This window comes from Megascapheus bottae, chromosome 17 (genome assembly GCF_031878675.1).
Source record: "Megascapheus bottae isolate mThoBot1 chromosome 17, mThoBot2.hap1, whole genome shotgun sequence".
NCBI lineage: Eukaryota > Metazoa > Chordata > Mammalia > Rodentia > Geomyidae > Megascapheus > Megascapheus bottae.
In genome coordinates this window covers 4122545-4140204 of record NC_143525.1, presented here as the reverse complement: position 1 = coordinate 4140204, position 17660 = coordinate 4122545, and the positions used below count along the sequence as shown (strand labels likewise).

The window sequence follows — 17660 nt, the reverse complement described above, 5'->3', positions numbered from 1 at the left end:
GGCCATGGAAAAGCACTGAGGTGGGACGACCACGCTGACCGCCTGGGGCCCCATGTATATTTAATGATGGCTATTATTCCTGTTTTGTCTCTGGAAAGGCACAAGCAGCTGATGGGAGGGGAGAGGGAACAATCTGGAGAGCTGGGCTGCATCAAAAGCACAGATCCACTGCTGTCCCACCTCCCCAAGAAGCCTTCCCTGCTGCTCAGGGCTCGAAGCCAGCACCTTTGACCCTGGAGATGTCATCTACCCAGTGCTGGACCTGGCCTTGGGAGAGGCCACGTGGGTACCCAAAGTCACTGCTAATCTTCCTAAGCCTGTCCTATGCCTGAGTTGCAGAAGACCCCGGCCTCCTCTTTGCCATTGAGTCTTGGACCTGCCCCCTCACCTGAGGGCCCAGACTTCCTCATTTCCTGTTCGGTTCATTGTGGAACTCACCCCTGACCATGCCAGATGACAGTGTAGGAAATACATAAAAGTTCCCTCAGTGCAAGAGGAATTACTTTCCATCCTTTATTTCAAAAAAGAGAGCAGTGATCAGAGGTCTAGGAAACAGTTCAAACCCAAGTCACCCCTATCAGGTAAAGATGCCCCTATTGGGAGGGCAGGGTGAGGGCACTGGTTTGTGCAGGGCAGGTGCTGCCCCAGAACGGTCTTGGGGGGAGGCACTTTAAGACACTTGGCTGTGCTCTGGTTTCCACCGTGGGGCAGCCCAGGTGGGAAGGACCGGTGAGGTTTTGTCCTAGGACCCCTCCCCACCATTCAGAGGAAGTTGGAGGAGCCCCAACAGCAGCCAAAAGGCTGGGAGCCTAGACATGCCAGGTTCCCCACCCTGCCCACTGGCTCTAGGTCCTGGATGGGAGTGGGAGAGTAACTTGTTCCCCCAGTGCCCAACAGGTGTCAGCAAGGGATACAGGCTATGGGCTCCCACCTATGAAGTCCATTGGAGGGTAAGGATCAGGCTCATGGGAAATGTTCCAACAGAGCCAAGTAAGTGCCCAGTGGTCACCCTTCAGCCCCAACACTGCATCAGCTGCCTATTATAGAAGCTTCTGGAAACAGTGGACCTGATGGCCTCCTTCCTGGGTATATGTAGTTTTCTTGTTCCGGTTTCATGTATCTCGTTAGGACCAATTCCTCAGGTGCCAGGCTGGCTGGTGGGCAGGCAGGAGGCTGGTGGGTGGGACTGCTACTTCTTCACAATCTGGATGACATCTTCATGCTCCATGGTGTGGGTCAGGCCCACTCGCTGAGGGCTGTACTTGGTGCTGGTGCCCTGGGCAAGGGTGGAGCAGATGGCCACATCAGCCTTGAACTGGCCAAGGCTGGGCCTAAGCTGGGGGTCAGTGTCAGAGCAAAATTGGGGTCCAGTACTGCAAGCTCAGGGAGGGGGAGACAGCAGGGTGTTCCCTCCATGCTCTTGAAGGCAGAGAGTTTTGAATCCAGCTTGGGTCAGCACACATATACACATAAAAACCTGCATGCATGCACAGCATATACACAAGCAGATACACACAAAGTCCCCATAACGAAGAACAGGAATGTTGTACTGCTTAATCCAGGGCTACTGGGCCTAGCCAACTACCCAGCCCGTCTGAACTCACCCACACCAAGGCGTACTTGAACTGGCTGGCGAGGGACCGGTGGATGCGATGGCACTGTAGAGAGGAGGGTCAGACAGAGAGCTGAGGCCTGGCACAACCCAGCACAATCCTACCTGCCTGCACACTCCAAGCCTGGGGCTGGAGCCAGGCAGCAGCCTTCCCACACTGCTCTGACAGCCCAGGCTGCAAGTCAAGGACCGCCAAGTACTTGTCCTCCTATATAAGTGCTTCGGGCATTCCCTTTCCCAGGTACTCAAGGGCTGGGGTACCTGGTCACAACATTCCACAGTTAGCTATTCTCTACTGGATCTGTCTAAACAAATCCTCTTGGATGGGCCAGGATGGTTTTTTTAAGGACATCTACCTCAGCCTGGAGTCTCTTATACTCCCTGGCTCTAGCTATGGACTAAGGCCCTGCACATTCCACCCCTTTTCCCCTCAGTGCATCTGGATGGGACAAACAGCACAGCCTGGAAGCTGGAATGAAACTCTGGAGGAGGCAGCCACAACTGCCCCACAATGTGGGCCTTGGTTGCCATGGTGATGACAACATAGTGAAGGTGGCCAAGTAGACTGTGCAACTTTGCTTCTCCCCCCATGGGTGGAGGGCAGAATGAGGGCAAGTGCCTCTCAAAATCTTAGCTCCACTGGATGGGCACCAGAATGGTCCACGACCCCATGACCAGGGCACTGCAGACTGGGAACAGGGTAACAAGATCAAACTTCTTAGCACCTAGCCACTGTCAACAGGTGAGTTGAGAACTTTACATGCTTGCTATTATTCAGTGACCCTAACTGCCCAGGGAAGGAGGGAGACTACCTCTGCAGGTAGGAAGGCATGGTGTAACCTAACCCTGACATATCCGATCTGGCTCCAGAGCTTGCCTCACTATCCAAGAATGAGGTGAGGGGAGTCCATCCCAGCCCAGCTAGGAGCATCCCAGGCAGAATGGAATCTGCAGAGCCCCCAGAGCCCCAGTCCCTTGTCTGGACAAGTCTCCACTTACCACGTGTTCCACAGAGGCCCCTTTTCGGAGAATGATGGCATCTGTGAAGTCTGGCCTCTCTGTGGGGAGAGATGGGAGAGCATTAGCCAGTCCTAGCCTATGATGTCTGGGATTCCTATCCAAAGGGGAACTGCTAGCTGAAGAAGCCCTAGTGGTCTCCTAAACCCTGACCCAACATTGCCCCTTGCTATTTAGCATATGCTCTGTTCTATTTTCCACAACCTCGACCTTAACATAGAAAGTCACTCAATTGCCAGTGCTATACTCCTAGCTACTCAGGAAGTTGAGATCTGAGGATCATTATTCAAAACCAGCCTGGGCAGCAAAGTCCATGAGACTCTTCTCTCTAATAAACCACTAGAAAACTAGAAGTGAGCGCTCAAAAGGGTAGAGTGCTAGCTTTGGGCAAAAACAACTCAGGGCCAGCACCCAGGCCCTGAGTTCAAGTCCCAGGACCAATAAAAAAAATTGCCTACCACCCATAAAAACCTTGGGTTTGAGTCTCAGTACCACATGAACAGAAAAAGCTGGAAGTGGGGTTCTGGCTCAAGTAGTAGAGTGCTAGCCTTGAGTAAAAGAAACTTAGGGACAGTGCCCAGGCCCTGAGTTTAAGCCCTAGGACTGGCAAAAAAAGAAAAAGAAAAAAAAAGAAAATCAAGGGCCAGGAGTTTGGCCTAGTGGCAGAGTGCTTGCCTAGCATGCCGAAGACCCGGTTTTGATTCCTCAGTACCACATACATAGAAAAAAGCCAGGAGTGGTGCTGAGGCTCAAGTGGTAGAGCTCTAGCCTTGAGAAAGTCTAAGGACAGTGCTCAGGCCCTGAGCCCAGGCCCAGGCCTGGCAAAAAAAAAAAGAAAATCTATGAATCAAAGTGAGGATTCTCAAGATAAGTTACATGGAGTGTCTTGATTGAGCAGGTAAGAAATGAGCAGCTGCTGAAGTCCAGGCAGAAGATGCATGTTCTTGCTTCTGCCAGACCCTTGTCAAGGCTGGTGTAAATTGCCTGGAACTTGGAACACGAGGTCCCTGGGGTAGGTGTGTCCACCAGGGTATAGGGATGTAGAAAGTGCCTAAAGCTCCTGACCAGGGGGGTAAGAGGTAGGGGCTGCCACTAGATAGGGAGGCAGAGAGGGAGGGGCCAGTGTGGAGCAGCCTCAAGGCAGAGGTCCCCAAACTCAAGATTCTCTGCATGGTTTCATGCCAAGGTCTCTTGTTGCCTGGGGTAGAGGACAAAGCCCAGGTGACAGACAAACTAGGTCTCTGGGAGCGGCATACTGGCCGGGGAGGCTCAGTTTTTTTCTTGAACCGAGCAGAGACTCACGTCCTCTCTTCTTGGTATAGATGCAGGTCAGGGCCAAGTACTCCCAGAGCATCTCCAGCAGGTAGTCCAGGTTCAACTTCATGCCGCAGCTGTGGACAGGTGCCAGTTAGGCAAGACCCTAGGGCTCAGAGCTCACATTTCCACTTTTCACCCTCCTAACTTCCCAGATAGGCATGGAACCAAGGCCAGAGTGGCCCTGCTGGTACCACAAGACAGGGAGAGAAGCCATCATCCCGAGGCAGCTAATGCTTCAGCCACCAATGACTTCCTCCACACATCCAATGCGCAGGTCTAACAGCTCATTCTGACAGGACGCAGGTAGTTCACATCTACAATCCTAGCTACTCAGGAGACTGAGAGCCGAGGATTGAGCTTTGAAGCCAGCTAAGGCAGGTGAGGCCATGAAACTCTTTATCTCCAATAAACTATTCAGAAAAAGCGAGAAGTGGAGCTGTGGCTCAAGTGATGAATGCTAGCCTTGATCAAAAGAAAAAAAAAAAAGATCAGGGACAGAGGCCTGGCCCAGAGTTCAAGCCCCAGGATTGGCATAAAGTGTGCGTGCATGCGTGCGCGCCGCACGCACGCACCCTCTCTCTCTCTCCACAGCTGTCTATTCTCTATATGGGTCCACAGTAATTGTGATTGACATGCGACTACTGTGGGGTGGCTGGCTGGGCTGTGATAGGACTGTGGGGAGAAGCCAGAAACACCTAGCTCACCCCTCCCTGAGAGAGGGGCTGCTGAGGGCACAGGTTAGCCCTCAGAGATTTCAGTGTATAGTAGTAGCAGCTTGGGTACTGGGGGTAGCCCAGCCTAGAGGCCCAACACGATGGCTTATAACAGTATAACCCCAAGAGCCACAGTGAGCATGACTATGTAAAGGTGTCCACATTCTCATGACTCGAGGATGAGCACATCCCAGGCAGCTGAGGAGCCTGGGATACAGGGAGGATAGGACTGAGTCCTACCTATGTGACAAAGAGACACTATTTTTTTTTTTTTGGGGGGGGGGGTTGGTCATGGGGCTTGAACTTTGGGCCTGGGCTCTATCCCTGAGCTCTTCAACTCAAGGCTAGTATTCTACCACTTGGACCACAATGCCACTTCCAGTTTTCTGGTGGTTAACTGGAGATAAGAGTCTCATGGAATTTAGTGCCCAGGATGGTTTTGAGCTATGATCCTCAGATCTCAACCTCCTGAGTAGCTAGGATTACAGGCGTGAGCCACGGAAGCCCGGCTGAGAGACACTACTCTCCTATGGTTTCGATGCTTCAATAACAGTCCTCAACCATCATTTCCATGGTCAACCCATTTGGTCTCTGGGAATCATGGTTCTGAAAGCCATATCTCATTATGAGGTCACCAAAGAATGTGGTTTGAGCAGAAAACTGCAATGTGGTTTCTCTTTGAGCAACCTGAAGGATTCCAGGTGGCCAGGGATAGACCTTGAGACCCTCTGAGAGCTTTGTTGCCTTTTTCCTTGAGCTCTAGATCAGACAGAAGCCATGTCTTCCACAGCACCAGCAGAGCCCACACCGCTCAGGACATTCTGGGGCCTACAGTTCATTACTAGGCTAAGAAGCTTCTGAATCACTCAGCCTTGGAGCTGAAATCTGGTTCTGTTGTTGTTTTGTGGGTTTTTTTTGCCCAGAGGCCACCAGCCAGGCCAGGATCATCGGTGGTTGCTAGGGCTGGGGTAGGCTTCTTATGTAGCTCCTGGACTTCATAAATTCACTTGTAGCTAGAGTTGCCTGGTCCCCAAGCTGAGGTGGCTGGCAGGCCTGAACACAAGACAGCAGAGCAGCAGAACCAACATCTCACCTGATGACCACGCTGTTGGGTTTTCGGGCCAGGCGGTCCACTTCTTCCATGGAAATCTGGTCAATTTTGTTATATACCTGAGAAGTGAAGAGGTGGAGGTGGGTGCTAGGCAAGAGCAGAGCAGATCAGGACGAGGTTTTTAAACCATGGCTGTAGGCCCTCCCTCAATTCACCTAAGGGCTTCCCCACACTGCCTCAAGACCTGCAAGACGGAAGTGGCTTATGGAAGGTGGCCTTCCCAGAAGGAAAGACTGGACCAGACCCATATTTCAAGCTGATCATGTCTGCAGGGGAGGGATGCAGAGCTCTGTCTCTGCTCATCTCAGAAGCCTGCTGAGGGCAGCCGTGTGCATCATTGGAGCTCAGGAGATGTATTCAGAGCAAGGGCCCCTCCCACACGGGCCCCAGGCGTGTGCCACTTACATACAGGCAGGGCATGTACACCCGGTTGCCCACGATCACATCGATGAACTCATCTGGGGAGCAGTCCTCTCGGAAGAGCACTTCCGCATTGAAGATTTCTGAGGGGCTCAGGTTAAGGGTGACCTGTGTACCAGCACTCGGTGCGCTCCTCAGAGGAGGCCAGAGTAGCAAACATGCTGGCCAGTATTTGGCCAGCAACAGCTTTCAAGGTTTTACATGACTGCAAAGCTTGAGGAGCCTTCTCAGCTCCACAACTCTAACCCTCAACAGGTTTCCATCAATAAATTTCAAAGCCATGCACCAGTGGCTCACGCCTGGCATTTTAACTATTCAAGAGCTTAAGATCTAAGGATTGAGGTTCAGAGCTGGCTCAGAAAGAGAATGCCTGTGAGACTCATAGCTGCAGCAAGTCAGTGGAAAGCCAGAAGTAGAGCTGTGGTTCTAGTGGCAGAGGACCCGCTTTGAACATAAAAGCTAAGGGATAGCACCTAGACCCTGGATTTAAGCCTAGGTGAAGTTAAAAAGAAAAATCAGTTAAGTAGACTGCCCAAAGAATACTACACGTGCACAGGTACATGAGAATGGTGTGACACAGCCTGTGCCACTCCTGCCTGTCCTTGGGGACGTCTGCCGGTTCGTGCATTTCTGGCAACCAGGGACTCACATCACAACCTGCTGAGTGGTTTGTCCTGTCCTGTCAGGGTTGACTTAATCGGTCCCCTATGTCTCCGAGGCCTCAGCCTTGGCTGTTAGGTGAGCACAGATCCCTCAAGCTTCTCCAGGCCAGGAGCCCCCAGGATATCTTGCCTTTCTTCTAGATGTCGTCTAACCACCATAGCACCCAAGATTCAGTAAGAAACTATGATGCCAAACTGGTGACTTAAGTTGGTGGCTCTCATTGAGATCCAGTAGGCTCATGTAGCTACCAGGCTGGAGCTTTCCTGGGACAACTTGATGTCTCCTCTGCTTAGCCCTTCTCTGAAGGATACTGTACTCATGCAGGATGAGCTGTACCAGCTTCTCTGAGCACTGGGTGAGAGTGACCGTCGAGTTAAAGGAGATGCCGCCACCTTTCTTGGGCTGGAATAGGAGAGAGGGTAGGGAAGGTGCTGACAAAGGGGCTACCTCACCTGGGCTATGCCACACCAACCCACAGGGTGGGGGGCTGTACCTTGAAGTAGATGTTGGGCTTGTGTTTGTTGAGGCGGATGCCCACCGACTCCAGCTCCTTCTCTAGCAGAGACCTAGGAGACACCCACGAGCCTCACTGGCTGCCCTGAGCAGGCTGCACAGGCTGCAGCTCCCATTTGCCTCGAGACCAGCTCTCCTCTAGCCTTTTCCCTAGCAACCCAATCCCTGAGAATTGTGGGGAGCCTCAAACCCTCTGTTATGGCCAAGGGGAGGCCAGGTTTGCCCAGTTTACAATAGTCGTATGAGCCCAGTGAGTCACGCAGGGACAGAGATACTGCCCCTGTCCCCAGGAACCCCTATGGGCCTGCTGCTACAAAAGCAGCTGGCATCTATGTGGGGCTAGAACTTCTGGTAGATTCCAGACAGTATTCGTTCGCTCAAATCTCTGTAGCAGAAACCAGGCGAGGCTTTATTCCTAGCTCATGATGCCGAGTGTGGAGCATGTCTCAAGTCATACATAGCTGTTAGAACTTCAACAAGTGATAGGGCCAGGCGCCCAGAGGGGGCCCACCACAACCTCGGACACTCGGCCCTTCCCAGACATGCCAGTCTGCCCCTCCCGCCCCACCGCGCGGACCTCTGCACCTCTCCCTTGGTGGCATCCAGCATCATGATGACAACATCAGCAGTGCGTGCCACAGCAATCACCTGCCGGCCACGGCCTTTCCCTGAATGGGTGAGAAGGGAAGTGGTTACACCCTGACAAGGCACAGCCACATAAACAGAAAGGACCTGTGACCTCCGCTCAGCTTGACACTCTGGGCTCCTGTCTCTATAGACCCATCGTGATCTCTTCTACATGCCATAAGTCCCTGGTCTTCTTTATTAACCCACAGTTGTTTTACTCACAGAGACTGTCTTTTTTTTTTTTTGCCAGTCCTGGGGCTTGAACTCAGGACCTGAGCACTGTCCTTGGGCATTCTCAAGGATAAAGCTCTGCCACTTGAGCCACAGAACTACTTCTGGTACCAAGGAATTGAACCCTAGGTCTATGTGCATGCTAGGCAAGCACTCTACCACTAGGCTAAACTCCCAGTCTGTTTTTTGTTTTGTTTTTGAGTTAGGGTCTTAACTATATAACTCAGGATTACCTAAAACCAGTGATTTTTCTGCTGGGATTACAGGCATGTATCACCATGCCCAGTTAAGGCTGGTTTTAGAAGTCACAACCTAAAGTGGAATGATAAGGTAATGGGTATCTTCCCTGCCTACCTTATAGTAGGCCCAGGCTAAGATGCTTTGTGTGCATTTCTTCCTTTAATCCTCAACACTGCTGTGAGCTCAATATTATCTTACACATTTTGGAGGTAAGGAAACTAAGGCCTGGCTTAGAGAGACAAACACACAGCTAATGTGGCTCCAGCATCTGAACTGGACCTGTTCTTTCTAGAAAATGAGGTAACAGAACCAGTGATCTGGGGTCATCTCCACATCAGGTACTCAAGGACAGAGCTCCACACTGGCTCCCACCCTCCTGTGTGGCTCCCACCTTGAGCTGCGCCTTCAATGATTCCAGGAAGGTCCAGGAGCTGGATGTTGGCACCTTTGTACTGGCAAACAGAAGAGAAAGGTGAGGTGAGGCCAGGCTACCACTGCCAAGAGCCCACCAAGGCTCAGGACACCCACAATAACACTGCAGCTGAGGATGTGGAAAATACAGATGCCAACTATGGCCAGGCCTGAGTCTTTTAACACCGTAGCCTAGCACCGATCATAGTCTAGGCGCTGGAGCTGTCTGGGAGGTCTTTGGATCTTCTATACCCCTTGTTAATAGTAGTGGACCCTCATAAACACACTAGTTCATCATGGAGATGCAGTCTCAGCACTCACCACCCTAAACAGGCATAGCCAAGAGCCCTGAGGCTTTTTTCTTGGGGTACCAGTCCTGGGGCTTAAATTTAGGATCTGAGTGCTGTCCCTGAGCATTTTCTCTCATGGTTAGTGATCTAACACTTGATCCAGAGTTCCACTTGTAGCTTTTTGCTGCTGAATTAGAGATATGAACCTCATGAACTTTTCTGTCAGGGATAGCTTGAAACTGGGATCCTGAGATCTCAGCTTCTTGGGTAGCTAGGATTACAGGCCTGAGCCACTGGTGCCTGGTGGTCCTGAGGCTTTTTAAGGGATACAAGGATGAGCCAACCAGCAGTAAGTGACTGGAACTGGGTATGTAAGAAACACCAGGCAGAGCTGCTATATGCTGGCCCGATCTTTAGGAGTAGTCAGGCTTTCAGGCTTTAGAAGTCCAGGGCTGCATGATAAAACATCCAGCTCACCCGTACAGGGCCACCCACCCTTACCCAAAGAAGATCGGAGCAAGTACAAACACAGCACCCCTCTCTTCTTCGGGAGCCCCTTATTCTCCACTTACTTCAATGACCCCAGGGATACATGTCAGGGTGGTGAACTCATAAGATGCAGCTTCACTGGCTGTGGAGGTCATCAGACTCAAGAAGGTAGACTAGGAGAAGAAGAAGGTCACTGCACTGAGGAGTCTCGTTTCAGGCTCTGGGAGACTCCACGCAGGGCTGGGGGCTGCTGGGTGGGTAGCAGAAAGAGCCTTTTTTGCCTTGGGCCTGGGGCCAAGAGTGCTGTCTCTGGATCCACAATCAAGGCTACATTCTTCCAGGTCCTCAGGCCTGCCTCCAGTGAGCCAGGAGCCTGTTTCAAAGGGGCTCCCCCCATGAAGTAGAGGCCTTTCCCTGGTTCCACAGACCCCAGAGATCACTGTAGCCCCCAGGGAGGGGTGGAGGCTCATGAATGGGGATGGAGGCAGTGGTCTTGGACTGATGGTCATGAGGGCACCAGCAATGCGGTGGGAGCCCAATCTTGGGGACACCTTGACCTGTCTGACCCATGGGTGACAGGCTTGCCACTTCTATGGGAGGTGAGCTCATATTCCCAACAGGGCAAGTGGGGTCTGCCAGAGGTCAGACCCCAGGAGACACAGTTCTTGGCAATATCAATGGCTTTCTGACATACACATCAAGTACACACAGCATATGAAATATTGCCCGGTCTGCAACAAGCACTCAGAAACGCCCTTGCCATCCATGTTCCTCTGCTTGGCCTAGAGGAAGGGATTTCACTCCGTGCTTAGTGACTCCGAAGTTTCCCCTATACTGCCCTTGCTTCAGGACTGAACGGGACTCGTGTGGCCTTCCTTCAGGTTGCTTCCTGACTAGCCTCCACAAGTCTACCCTTTTCTTCTCTGACCCACTATCTACACAGCAGTGATTCTGTTAAAAGTAAGTCAGCACCCAGATCTTAATTTCTAACACCATTCTCCAAAAAAGGAATCAGGGCTCCTTGGAGAAATGGCAGATCCTAGACTAGGGCAATGATGAGATAACATGAGCCTTAAGTGTCTTATGGTGTCAGAAATTGAGTTCTACTAGAAAAACCAAGACATGTGCCTGTCCAAGCAGCTAGGCAAAAACCCCTGAAGTTAGAACAACCTGGGAAACAAGAACGTGGGGCCCGGCACCAGGGGCTCCTAGCCACCCAGGATGTTTGCAGCCGGCATGGCAGAAAAGTCCATGAGACTCTTACCTCCAATAAGCTACTCAGAAAAAGCTGGAAATGGCACTGTGTCTCAAATGATAGAACACTAATGTTGAGCATAAAGAGGCTCAGGAACAGTGCCAGGTCCTGAGTTCAAGCCCCAAACCCAGAAAAACAACAACAACAACAAAAAACCCCAGAAACATGGGCTAAGATCCCAAAGCAAAACAAAAACCCACCAGTCCATATTGATGAATAAACATTGGGACCAACAAAGTGTGGGGCTGGAGCTTGGCTCAGTGGTAGACCACATGTTTGGTCGAGGTAAAGCCCTGCCACCCCAGCACCAAACAAACCAAATAACAAATCCCAAATAACTGGAGATGAGAATTCTTCCCATGTAGGAGATTTCCAAACGATCTATGTAGCTCTCCCTGCCCGAGGAGGTATGTGTTGCTCACAGTGCCTTCCCTTAAGGAATCTGTGTGGTTAAGGAGAAGCAAACAGAGCACCTCTGAAGGAACTTACCCCCCTAACCTGGGCCAATGTTACCGTGCAATTCACAGGTAACACAACAACACTGGGCCTCTATGAGTTTCTTCTCTAAACCAAAACCATAGCTGACATACTGACAGGCAAACCCCAGTTGAGGGGCTTTCTGTGAAACATCTGCTCAGCACACCTCAAAAGTGTCAAGGTCATCAAACCAAGACATGTTGGGCTAGGGATGTGGCTCGGTGGTGGAGTAAATGCCTGGAATTTATGAGGACCAGTGCTCCATTTCCAATATCACAGAGACAAGAACAAGGCAAGTTTAAAAACTTGCCTAGAATTAGGGAGAGGAAAATTAAAGGCAATGTGGGATCCCAGTAGGGGGAAATTCAAGTATAGACTTGGGTTGACAGCAGTACAACTCTGTCTCCAGCTGTGACACACAGTCTTAACAACAGGGATATGGGGCGTGTAATGTAAGGTCCACGGGAGCTTTCCAGCTACCTTTCCAACTTATTTATTTTTGCTGGTCCTGCGACCTGAACTCTGAGCCTCTTTGTGCTCAAGGCTAGTGCTCTACCACTGGGTCCACAGTGCCACTTCTGGCCTTTTCTGAGTAGTTTATTGAAGATGTGTTTCATAGACTTTCCTGCCCTGGCTGGCTTCGAACCATCATCCTCAGATTTCAGCCTCTTGAGTAGCTAGGGTTATAGGCATGAGTCACGGGCACCTGGCTGCAACTTTTGAGTCCCAACATTATTCTAAAATTAAAAATGTTGGGGCTGGGAGTTTGGCCTAATGGTAGAGTGCTTGCCTAGCATGCATGAAGAACCAGGTTCAATTCCTCAGTACCACATACATAGGAAAAAAGCTGGAAGCAGTGCTGTGGCTCAAATGGTAGAGCTCTAGCCTTGAGAAAGTCCAAGGACAGTGCTCAGGCCCTGAGCTCAAGCCCAGAACTGGCAAAAAAAAAAAAAAAAAAAATGTTTTAAAAAAGTAATTCAGTCAAGGGAAGAGGAGATATCGTCTAGAAAGACAATGTCTTTCTACTTACTTTTTACCTGACTTACATAATTGTAATCCTCTGTACATCACCTTTATAATAACAAATTCAAGAAAAATAATTCAGATCATGTTTCTTTTCAGCTCAAAACCCTGTCACGATACTTACTTTATACATAAAATGTAAGACAGCATGGATTTCACATTAATATTGAACAGCTTTCTGAAATATCTAGAAAAACTGCAGCTGTTTTCATATCACTCTCCATTCTTTTTTCACTTTCATCTGCTCTGCTTGACCCCATATTTACTCAGACCCAGCTTCCCTGCTTCCCCTAACACCCCAGGTAACCTCCCCCAAAAGGTCTCTGCACTCACTATTCCTCTGGTCTGGAGTGTTCTTGCTCATGGCTTTATACAATAAATGTTTTGTGCTTATGGCCAAGCACAGCTAAGCACCGCTTAGCTGACTAGTGAGAGGCAAAATATTCTCCAAGTTAGGCTCAATGGGGGGGGGGGGGGGGGATGTGTCGGAGAGGGAGAGACCTGGCCCTGGCCTTGGAAAGGCCATCTGTCTGCAAGATGCTCCCCCGTCTTCCACCCCCCCCCAATCCATGCTGACCATCACTAACCTTACCCACAGAGGGAAAGCCAATCAGTGCCACTCGGGCGTCTCCAGACTTCATGACATCGAAGCCCTCTCCTTTGGATGAGGCTGATTTGGATGGTTCCAGGAGCTGGGCCCGATACTTGGCAAGTTTTGCCTTCAGCAAGCCCAGGTGATATTCCGTGGCTAAAAGGCAAAAGGTAAGGCAGAAGTGAGTGCCCCGGGTCCCATCAAGTGCTGACTGGAAACAGCAGAACCAGCAGCAGTCATGGAGAGAAAACTTGGGTCAGGACCTCCTGGGCCCAGAACCTGTCTCTGCTTCTAAAACACATGGCATTTTCTGCACTGTTAACAAGCACTGGGAAAGGATGGGGGTATAGCATAGTGGTAAAGTACCTGCCCTAGCAAGTGCAAGGCTCTGAGTTGAAACACCAGTAATGGGGTAGGAGAAGAGCACTGGAATCCCCAAGAATAAAATTACAGTATTTAAGAAAAAGCTGTAACTTGCTTTGTTAAGATGCACCTTGACCATCCTAGGATGCGTGATGCCACAGCCACATCTTGGGCAGGAAACCTGACTGGCTGCATAAGACTTACTGTCCTGGTTCATGGCTGCCTCCTCCCTGTGACCCACCTAGAGATGTGCCTATTTCACTAGTCCCCAGCATTCACAGAGTAAAAAATAGATATGTGAATCTATAATTCACACACACACACACCACACACACGGAATCAAAACAAAACAAACACACAAAAAAAAAACCCAAAACCAAAAAACACTGATCATGGGGCTTGAACTCAGAGCTTAGGTACTGTCCCTGAGACTGTCTGTGCTCAAGGCTAGAGATCTGCCATTTGAACCACAGTGTCACATCTCACTTTTTGAGTAGTTTATTGGAGATAAGAGTCACCTGGATTTTCCTGCACTAGCTATCAATCACAATCATCAGATCTCAAGTCTCCTGCATAACTAGGATTACAGGTGTGGGTGAGAAGTGCCGGGCTGGGATTTTTTTTGTTTTTAAGACAGAGACTTGAGGCTGGGAGTGTGGCCTAGGGGTAGAGTGCTTGCCTGGCATGCACAAAGCCCTGGGTTTGATTCCTTGGTACCACATACATAGAAAAGAAGCCAGAAGTGGTGCTGGGGCTTAAGTGGAAGAATGCTAGCCTTGAGAAAGCCCAATGACAGTGCCCAGGTCCTGAGTTCAAGCCCCAGGAAAAAAAAAAATGTGCCCAGAATGGCCTGTGTGTGTGTGTGCGTGTGCGTGCGCGCGCGCGTGTGTGGTACTAATCCTGAGGAGTAAACTCAGGACTTGGGTACTGTCCTTGAGGGTTTTTTTGTTGTTGTTGTTCAAGAAAAGTATTCTACCACTTGAGCCACAGCTCAGCATCCAGGTTTTTGTTTTTTTTGTAGTTAACTTAAAATAAGAGTCTCAAGGCCTTTCCTCCTTTCCTGGCTAGCTTTGAATCTTGATTCTCTGGCTTCAACTTCTAGAGAGAGGGATTACAGGCATGTACCACACATCTGGCTTTAAAGTTATATGGCTGGTAAGAAATTACATTTCCGGGGCCGGGAGTATGGCCTAGTGGTAGAGTGCTTGCCTAGCATACACGAAGACCCGGGTTCGATTCCTCGGTACCACATATGTAGCAAAAAGCCAGAAGTGGTGCTGTGGCTCAAGTGGTAGAGCCCTAGCCTTGAGAAAACCCAGGGACAGTGCTCAAACCCTGAGCCCAAGCCCAGGACTGGAAAAAAAAAAAAAAGAAGAAAGAAATTACATTTCCATTGTTATATAATCTTTGTGATAAAAGGTGGGGGTGTCAGTTAAGTCCCAGGAGAATTGGCTCCCACTTCTACGCCAATCATTGCTTTTTAGACCTACTGGCTTTCTTCTCTGAACAAGGTGATTTCAGCCTCTGCAGTCTTGAGCCCATTGTTTCCAGTATTTAACCAGATCTTATCTGAACACAATTCAAAGGTTACCTCCTCAAAGAGGATTTTCAGGCCCAGCCTCAGGGGATAGTATCATACAAAAGTTGACAGCCAGTGTCAGAATCCCATCCAGCCATTGCTGGCCATTTTAGTTTGGGAAAGTTTATCTGATGCATCATCTTTTTCATCTGCAAATAGGACCAAGGGGAGTACTAGCTACTTTGTCAGATTGCTATAAGGCATAGACAGATAAGAACTAAGAGCTGGCTTAACAAAGAGTGATCACCCACCAGAAGTAGGCTCTTACTATTTACAGTCAAGCCCAGACCTGCCCAGTATCACCTCAAGCTAGGATGACAGGCGTGAGCCCCCATACCGAGCTCAATGTTCCATCCTTATAGTGATCTTTTCTATCATTACCCTAAGTAGGCTCAATACTAACCACTCACTCTATCATCCCGATTGGTCTTCATAGCATCTGCTTTATCCGATGATGAGCTGGCTGGCAGGATGTGGCTAGGAAAGCTCTTAGGAGGACAGGGATAGGCCTGCTGTGTTCACTGCATTCACCATGGTGTGGTAAGTGCCCAACACTAAAGGCTCAGGAAAGGTTTACACAAAGGAAGAATCAGAGGCTTCATAATGCCTTCTCCAGACCTCAAGTGTCTGCCCTTTGGCAGACACTATGAACATTACCTCACCTTTCTTGCTTCCTGTCCCTGTAAGCTGAAGCCCACAAGACTGTCCAATTGCAGGTCTCCTTACTCCACAACCTCTTGATCTAGATCTTTTCACTACCCCAGGAACACAGCATGCTCAGCACGATTCGTATGCCTTTGCTTAGCAGTACTCCTGGCCTGAATACCCTTCCAGCAATGGCTCAGTCCTACCTTCTCCTGTCTCTTCACCTTTCTTCCCTTACAATCTGAGGCCCAGATCTAATGTTTCCATACATTCGATCCATACTGGGTGGTTTTATTATTATTTTTTTGTGGTGTGTGTGTGTGTTGGTGCCCTCCTGATTAACTTTTTCAGCTCAAGGCTAAAGTTCCACCACGAGAGCCACACCTCCAACCTTGGCTTTTTGTTGATTAATTGGAGATAAGAGTCTCTTGGATTTGTTTGTTTGGTCCGGCTTTGAATCAAGACCCTCAGATCTCAGTCTGTAGCTAGGATTACAGAGATGAGGCACCAGCATCAGAGCCTGGGTGATTTTAAGTATTACATGTCCATCCCATAACCAGTGCTTTACAAATGCCATCTAAATAAACAATAGGGGCAAAGAGCAGGGAGTTGTTATCCCTCATTTGCAGAAGGGGATACCGAGGCTCCAAGAGATGAAATGACTTTTCCCAAGATTCCTGTAGCAAGTACCATGGCAAGTCTGAGGCTCAATGCTAGTCCTTCCAAATTTTAGGGTTCTGATTCTTCTTCCCACATCACTCTGCTGGCTCCTGGCTACCTGCTGGAGTGAGGCTTTTCCTGAGGGGTCTTCTCTTGCCCTCCACAGCACAAGGGAAGAGAAAAACCCACCAGGCTGGGCCCTTAGGAACAGGTTGGAATCCCGGTCCCGCCCCCTGTTTGGTTTAGCAGTGACCAGATCTCTGACACCCCAGAGAGCGCTGGAATCCGCTTCCGCCGGGCCCTGCCTCGTGCGCGCTGGAGGGCCTCGGCTCTCCTCCGGTGCTTCTAGGCGGCTGCCCGACGGTACCGCAGGAGCTGTTCCCCCCTTTTACAGACGGAAAAACAGAGGCAGGTGGAAAAGTAGACTCGGCCAAGCCGGCTCTCACCCTTGTTCTTCTGCGTCCGCGCGATCTCCTTCTCGATCTCCGAGATCTTTTCCAAGATGCCCATGGCGGCAGCTCCACGGAGATCGATGAACCAAAGGCGGCGGCGGCGGCGGCGGCGGCGGCGGTGCTACCGGGAATTCCGGTTTGACGGAGGAGGCCGAGCAGTCGGCACCCGGAAGCCTACGGAGAACAGCGTCCTCGTGGACGCCTGGCGCCTCTGGATTGAGTGTCCGGGCAGGCCACGTAGAACGCAATGCCAGACACAATCTGTTCCGCCTGCCGGGTTCAGGGCGGGGCTGGGAATGGGTGGAGCCTGCGGGATGGGCAGGGCTTTGAGGCGTGAGTGACATTCACCAGGGATGGTCCCTGAACTGGAGACATTGTTACACTGTGTAAAGAGAAGGCACTGAGCTGAAAGCCTGGCTCTACTTTTGAAGAAGGTTACAAGAAGATTCCTAGGTAACATCTAGTTCACCCTGGAACTCAGAGGCTGGGCGCTGTCCCTTTGCTTTTTTCTCTCCAGGCTGGGTGGAGTTTTACCACTTGAACCACAGCTGTACTTCAAGTTCAGTTTGGAAACGATGACGCTCAGATCTCAGCCTCCACAATAATTAGGATGACAGGTGTAAGACGCTGGTGCCTGGTCAGGAACCAGCATAAGTGCTCCAGCTTAGCATACTACCTGCCCTTAGAGGCCTCCTGATGTGACCTAGTGTAGATAGGGTAGAATACTTGTCCTTCAAAATATACTCTTCTTGAGTTTAGATATGAAGAAACAACAGACAAATGGAAAGTGGGATTTTTTTTTTTTTGCCAGTCCTGTGGCTTGAACTCAGGGCTTGAGTACTGTCCTTGGGGCATTTTCCTCAAAGCTAGCACTCTATCACTTGAGCCTCAGCACCACTTCTGGCTTTTTCTATGTATGTGGTACTGAGGAATTGAACCCTGGTCTTTGTGCATGCTAGG

General features: G+C 50.2%; 1 protein-coding gene across 2 annotated transcripts; it reads right to left on the bottom strand.

The window, feature by feature from the left end:
- Nucleotides 1–499: 499 nt before the first annotated feature.
- Drg2 (developmentally regulated GTP binding protein 2) lies at nt 500–16881 on the bottom strand. Of its 2 annotated transcripts, XM_090349417.1 has the most exons (13): nt 16695–16881; nt 12997–13157; nt 9738–9827; nt 8856–8916; nt 7944–8034; nt 7347–7419; nt 7165–7255; nt 6176–6273; nt 5753–5829; nt 3932–4020; nt 2612–2670; nt 1605–1658; nt 500–1276 (listed from the first exon to the last, which is right to left on the bottom strand). In XM_090349417.1, the coding sequence occupies exons 1-13, from the start codon at nt 16756–16758 to the stop codon at nt 1190–1192; spliced, it is 1095 nt and encodes a 364-aa protein (XP_090205543.1). In that variant the 5' UTR covers nt 16759–16881; the 3' UTR covers nt 500–1189. The 2 variants fall into 2 exon arrangements, with proteins under 2 accessions (XP_090205543.1, XP_090205544.1); XM_090349418.1 differs by lacking the exon at nt 9738–9827.
- Between the last annotated feature and the right edge of the window lie 779 nt (nt 16882–17660).

Coding starts and splice junctions, on each gene's coding strand:
- Drg2 (XM_090349417.1), bottom strand. CDS start 16,758: ATGGGCATCTTGGAAAAGATCTCGGAGATCGAGAAGGAGATCGCGCGG. Junction 7,420..7,943: donor ACCAAGGGAGAGGTGCAGAG/GTCCGCGCGGTG, acceptor GGTGTCTCCTAG/GTCTCTGCTAGAGAAGGAGC. Junction 7,256..7,346: donor AGCCCAACATCTACTTCAAG/GTACAGCCCCCC, acceptor CTCCTATTCCAG/CCCAAGAAAGGTGGCGGCAT.